The 6,508-nt window shown below is 47.6% G+C and overlaps 1 protein-coding gene across 3 annotated transcripts in view; it reads right to left on the bottom strand.

Moving 5' to 3' along the window:
• Nucleotides 1-2,894: 2,894 nt before the first annotated feature.
• CABP1 (calcium binding protein 1) overlaps nt 2,895-6,508 on the bottom strand; it is a 54,610-nt gene continuing 50,996 nt past the window's right edge. For all 3 annotated transcript variants that reach the window (XM_058851858.1, XM_058851859.1, XM_058851857.1), the window contains 3 exons: nt 5,754-5,863; nt 5,198-5,345; nt 2,895-3,482 (listed from right to left, as the gene is read on the bottom strand). In XM_058851858.1, the coding sequence (XP_058707841.1) occupies nt 3,457-3,482; nt 5,198-5,345; nt 5,754-5,863 (284 nt within the window). In that variant the 3' untranslated portion in view covers nt 2,895-3,456. The remainder of the gene's footprint in view (nt 3,483-5,197; nt 5,346-5,753; nt 5,864-6,508) is intronic.

The raw sequence follows: 6,508 nt of genomic DNA, 5'->3' as shown, positions 1-6,508 counted from the left end.
ACATCAAAAAGCAAGAGGGAGCAGCAGTGAGGAGGGACAGTGGCTGTGCTCATCTGGGGGCAAGAGGAGCCCGGCCCTGGCTCACAGGCTGGTCACAGCTCCTGGCAGAGGATGGCAGATGCTGTTTGAACTGTGTCTGTGGTGTCCTACACTGCTGCCCCAAATCAATACCTTCCGTGACACCAGCAGCTTGATGCCAGTTTGTGCCCCAGATGTCAAAGGCTCCATCCTGTTACTAATCCACTGAGCCATCAGTCTGTCCCTTGATGCAGGCTGGATTTACACCAGTAACCTACAAGTGAAAGGCTCAGGGTCATTTTCTCAATCCCTTGATCTCTCCTGGTCCACTGGCAGCTGTGCCAAAATGACTGTCTTGGATCAGTCCTGCCTGGTTTATCTACCACCCTGTTTGTTCACAAGCAACAAGGGACACGTGTTTAGGATATTAGCCATTTCCTCCTTGAAAATGGGATCAGGATTCCTGCTTGGAAATGGGATGTCCAAAAAGAGCAGCGAAGATGTGTGGGTCAGAAGCAGACCTCATGGCTAATGAGAGATCAAAGCAATGAGAGTGAGCCAGCCCCACTGCCCCACAGCCCTCTCAAATGGCACAGGACTACAAGGCTCAGGTGCCCACAAGGGACCAGCTGTGCCCTGTATGTAGAGCTCCTTGGAAGCCTCCCTGGTACCAAATTTGAGATGAGAGCAAAATGATTATCTCTGGAATTAGATTATTTAGATTGGATTTTTAATCTCTGCCCCTGACTACACAAGAAAATAGTAAAACTCTCTGGGATAATTTGGGGTTTGTTGTGAAAGTAAAATCAGGCTAGCAGCAGAAGTTCAAGAGCTTCTGCTGGAAGAAAAAAAAATAAAAAATAAGGCTTTTGAGACCTGCCCTGCCTGACCTGTTCACTGTATCATGGTGAGAACTGGCAGAAAGGAGCTACAGATGATTTGGCAGACTCAGTTTTCCTCAGAAGTAGCTGCAGTTCCAGGATTGCCTCTGCAATGAAACAAAGGTGTCCTGCAGCCAGACTTTGCCTAGTACTTTTGGGATGACAGGCAGTTCTGCCACACTACAAGCACCTGTAAGGACCTGTTTAAGCAGAAACAGCTGTAGTTTGCAGGGAAGATGCCCGGCCACCATGATGCTGCACTGTGGATCAGAACAGCCTCTAGATATTTGGTAACCATTTTAAATAAACACTGTCCTGCCATCTGATGCTGCAGGTAAAAGATGTGACTGTTCAGGACAGGGTCTGGGAAGGAGTAGGCAGAGGCAGCCACCATGCTTGTGGCCTCTGACTATCCACTGGGCTCCTCCATGCTGGCTGTGGCACAAGGCATCTGCCCCAAGCCATCCCCAGTGCCCACAGGCAGGCACAGCACTCTGCAGCACACAGGCAGCAGCACAGCTGTCCTGCTCCACATGCACAAGCAGCTCCTTCCTCAACAGGCTCCACTGTAAGTGAAGCACAGCTGTGTACCAGCACTCCCTTTGGCAGACACAAGCCTGCACACAGCTCCCCCTCCCCAATGTTACCCTAAACACATTTATAATGTACCAGGACTCTGGACTCTGTTCAGTTTATCACACTCATCTCCAATATCACCCTCAACAATACAGCTGCTGAGCCAGTAAATGTGGAGATCTGTAAATATCCATTTTCCAATTTCTTGGCTCACACCCACATTTCCAAGATGGGACCAGCTCCATAGATAAACACACATAGTTTGCATACACACACACAAACTCTTCTACTGCTGCACTCCCAGGTACCTATCTGCACTCCTTGCTTTTATGTGTGCACATACAAACCCTCCCTAGTGCACACACCTGTGCAAACACAAGTAAACACGCACACACACACACAAATATAAGGAGAAACATTGTTTTTCCATCACTGGAGCATCAGCCATCACTACAGCTATGCTTGTTGGCACAAGAAAGCAGAAGAGAAAATCTTCCTTTGTGACATGGATTTGTGGACCCCAAGAATCTGAAAGAAAACCTCGGAAGCGAAAGATTTGAGATGGAGGAAGCAGGAGGATATTGGTCCTTGACCTCCCAGTTTGAGTAAGGAGGCAACCATGAGGAAAACAGCTCCCAGTCACACCAAGAAACACACAGCGATGATGGTGCCCTTTGAAGCCAAGCAGAAATTAATCCTGGCAACTTGTGACTGGGCCTTTGCATAGAGAAAGGAGACAACTGTAGGTCTGGTAGAGTAGGGGAAGGGAGTAGTAGTTTGGGAGCATCTTGGAGAAAGGAGGATAAGATCTGATGTGTCTGGAAGCAGCTGGTAGGGCCTGGAGGCTGCTGTTGTCACTGCTGCAGACACGTGCACCATTTCTGAGTGTGAAGAGGGTGGAGAGCAGGGCACTGCCACACAAGGGGGCTCCCAGCCAATCCTCAGCACCATGGAGTTACAGCTCAGCCCCCACAGCATGGCCCCACCATACATGTCCTCACAGTTGTGTTCAAAATTATCTGGAAAGGGGTGAGGTTTTGCTGCCTATCCCCTTCCCACCCTGCTCCCCTCTGGGCCCTTTCTCCCATTGGTCCTTCCCACAATACTTCAGGGGCTCTCACCTGTGCCCATGCCAGTGGAGGGGATGCAGAGATGGGGACCCTTCGCAGTGCTCTCACTGTGAGGCACCTCCAGGCGCCTTAGCCATGGGGACAGTGGGAAGGAGGGCAGAGTCCTGACACAGACTTAGCAGCCAGCACTGACTCCCCTATCTGCGGCAAGGGCTTGCTTCTGGATCCTGGTGCAGACACTGGCGAGTGCATCTGCCCAAGCCCTTCTCCCCCAGCCCGGCCACCACCTCTCACAGGGACAATCCAGGCTCCACATCATTTCAACGTGCATATTTATCACTTTCCCCCCTGCAAGACATATATTTGAATTTACTCTTGGTAAACATAACCACAGGAGATGCAAATAAGTGTTGGGGAAGCATAAATAACTCCACACAGATAGACACACACTGAGACAGCAAACACAGACACGGTTCACCAAGGGAAACCAAGAAGTGCAGAGCACGCCCTGAGGCTGCCACCAGTCCCAATGGCTTTGCTCTCATCCACCTAGCCAAGAGGATTTCTCCTGCTTTTGCTTTGCAGCAGCTGGTGGGAGAATAAAGCTGGGGAGGAGGAGTCTAAAGTTGCAAATATCCCATGAAAGCATCATGGCAAGTCCTGGCTCTGCAGTTTCCTGCAATCATCTTCAAGGAATGGTTCCAGTTGTAGGAAGTTGCAAGTCTTTCACAGTGTGAAAGGGTGGAGGGGCATGGGGACCACCATGAGGGAGGAGCAGCAGGTCATCTTGCAATGTCCTAATTGCAGCCAGCCGATAAACCTTCATGTAGGAACATCGGGGCTAGATGCTCCATCTAGGTCCTCTTCTGCCCTCTCTAAGGTGCTGATTCTTCTTTAGCTGAGAATAATCTTCAACGGGACATCATGCGAACAAACTCTGCAACCAACAACACAAGACAGCCCTGAACCACAAGGCATCCATGGTCCCCAGCCCAGCTCTCATTCACTGGAGACAGCAAGCAGCCAGAGTGAGACTGGGAGTTCCCAGGCTGCCAGCAAAGTCTGCGTACTCTGAGACTGGCCCTGAGAGCTCACACAACATGGGCTTTAATCCTTGCATTAGATACAGTGATAAGATCCCTGTAGCAGGTCAATTCATTGCCCTGGACTCCTTCCCAGCCACCTACGGTCTTGCTCTCACAAACAACTCTTTGTGCAACACTACAGCAGGCATTGTCTCCCTTCACTGTAACTTCAGGGAACTTTGATTTACAGTTTTGGGAACATGGTATGATTTCTTAGTAAATTTGCCACTTTGCAGAGATACCAGTGTGAGAAAGCATGAGAGTTTTGCTAGGTACTGGCATTCTTGTAAAGTTTACTTTAAGGGACTTCTTGTTTTTAAAGATACATATTAACTGTAAGGACACTCTGGATTTATTTCCTGAATACCCTGCAGTTTGTGAAGTCAATTGCAATTGTTCAAATTGAGTGTAAATGCCATCAAATATAAATGTTTTCATTCTGCACTTGAATTGCAGAGGAACTAATGACTCTGCAAAGAGAAGGGCAATGGAAATTACTGCCTTGACTTCTCCTTTTCCATTGATGGAGGTGTCCTTTGACAACTAAAGTGGTAACTCACAGAGAAATTGACACTGGCATAGCATTTCATGTATTTTAGCTGTCTAACATAATTTTGCTGTGGGAAATAAGGAGAGCTACTGCCATGTAATCAGCCAGTGCATTAGAACAACTGCAGCTACCAGAAACTTTCTAGGAAGATACTGGTGGTATTCTAATACTTTCAAAGCCCTCAGAGGCTTCAGTAATCCTGAGGACTGAGATGCCTTGTCATGTAGGAGACTCAGGAATGCTGCTGAGCCAAAAAAATTATGTAAATTTTACTTTAATTTTATAGTCTCTGTACTTCACCCTTACTGCAAAAGGACATCTGGATTTCTACCAGGGAAAAAAGCAGCCTGCCACTCTCTCACACCTTCCAGCTCTTATATCTTCTTAGCTCTCTGATATCAGCTGCCTCCTTGCCAGAAACCGTGGGCTCTATTAATATTGCTCCTGCCACAGCTAATGGCTAGGATAGTAGCCTAACCACTCTTATTTTTCAAAGTTCTTCTGGCATGAAAAGTGTGAGAAGAAATTAGTTCTCTCTAGGATTTAACATGACCTATAGATCAGATATCTTTGTGAGCGCAGCTGGCATGTGACCATCTTCTGGCATAAAGGCACAGAAACAAACTCTCTATAAGCCCATATAACAAAGGTGAGCCAGAGGAAATGAAAGGTGCAGAGCATTCTCCAAAGCAATCCAGCCATCTCACAGCTCTTTCAATAGATTTAAAGGAAGGAAAATGCCCCATAAAACAATGGCAGGCACAGCATGTGTGCATCAGGATCTGCTTCTGTATGACAGGTTCTATCTCTTACCATGCTAGAATTATGGAGACAGTCAAAACTGAGGTGCAGCAAGAGATGATACACATATGAACAATTCGTCTGACTGAAAAAATGGGATTATTTTTTCTTCATACTTCAGAACCCTGGGCCCTGAGCATGCAAATCTTCAGCTTCTGATCTGAAACTCTGACTCACACCAGAGCAGATGGACAGCGAGCGTTGATCCCTTCTCACCTTCAAAATCAACACGCCCATCTCCATTCAGATCCACGTCCCGGATGATCTCTTCAATATCCCGGTGACCCACCTGCTGCCCTAAAAGTTTCTTCATGGCTTCTCGCAGCTCACTGGTGCTGATCTCCCCATCACCATTGGTGTCAAACTGCAAGTACATGAAAAATACCAGCAGGGGAAATAAAGTTATTTGAAACAAATATTGCTCTGGGTTGGTTTTTGTACTGTCCTGCTCCTGAGCGCCCTATATTTTCTCCATTCCTTCCATGTCCCTCCTTTTCCTCCTTTGGGTGTCTTTTGGATCCAGTCTGTCTTTTCTCCTCAGAAAACCCTTGCAAATGCTGTGTCTGCACCAGCTTTTCTCTTCCTTGCCTCAAGAGTTCCCTTATCTTAGCAATGTTGTCTGCTCCTCCCTTATTCCATGCCTGACTGGGCTCTTTCTAGGTCTTCCACTGTGCTGCTCTCTCCTCCTCCTCTTCTCATCTCCAGTGGGTCTTCTCTCTACCCTGTCTTGTGTCGCTCACTTCTCTGAGGGCACACGGAAGGGATCACTCACCTCTCTGAAGGCATCACGGAGTTCTTTTACACCAATCATGTCTGCAGTCTCTGCTAGAAGTTTTGGTCCCATCAGCTCAACAAAATCTTCAAAATCCACATGGCCACCCACTTGGGACAAGATGAAAGATTGCGTGTAAGAACTCCATAAGTTAGCCAAGACCAGCACTTACTTTGCATTTCTGTGTGGCCCTCCAGGAAGCAAAGCACAGAAGGTGTGGGACAGTGGAAGGAAAAGGAGACATAGTTTTACCCTGTATTTTCTGGATTATGGGCTGGGCAGAATGAGCCCAAGCTATTCCATCCTAGGCTGCCATGGACTGTCACACACCTATTGCATCACACAGTACATTTCAGAGGCGTGATCGTTCTAGTGCTTATAGCAACTCTCTGCTGTGCCTGTGCCAAAGGGCACAGCAAGGGCACAGCATGATGTCCCTGCAAAGCCTGGCAGTGCCCTGCAGCAGTGATGCAGTCCTGCTCCATTACAGCAGCTAACGTATGTCCAACTGTTTATTCATTGTATTAGTTCTTTTACTTCTTAGTGCCCTGAGAGCTGTCAGCAACTCTCTCAAATTCCCAAGCATGGGAATTTGCCATGTGTGCCAGGGTTATCAGCTGCTTTTGTGTGTGACTGGTTGCATATGGCACAGCTGTTTTCCTTCCCTTGACCAAGTAATTTGTCCTTTTAACATAATCTTGTGTTAAATAACATGCACTAAATATACTTCTCCCCACTTGGCTGAGGGTGATACC

Source organism: Poecile atricapillus, chromosome 16 (genome assembly GCF_030490865.1).
Source record: "Poecile atricapillus isolate bPoeAtr1 chromosome 16, bPoeAtr1.hap1, whole genome shotgun sequence".
Taxonomy (NCBI): domain Eukaryota; kingdom Metazoa; phylum Chordata; class Aves; order Passeriformes; family Paridae; genus Poecile; species Poecile atricapillus.
The sequence above is the reverse complement of the archived record's forward strand: the minus strand, read 5'-3'. Positions and strand labels throughout refer to the sequence as shown.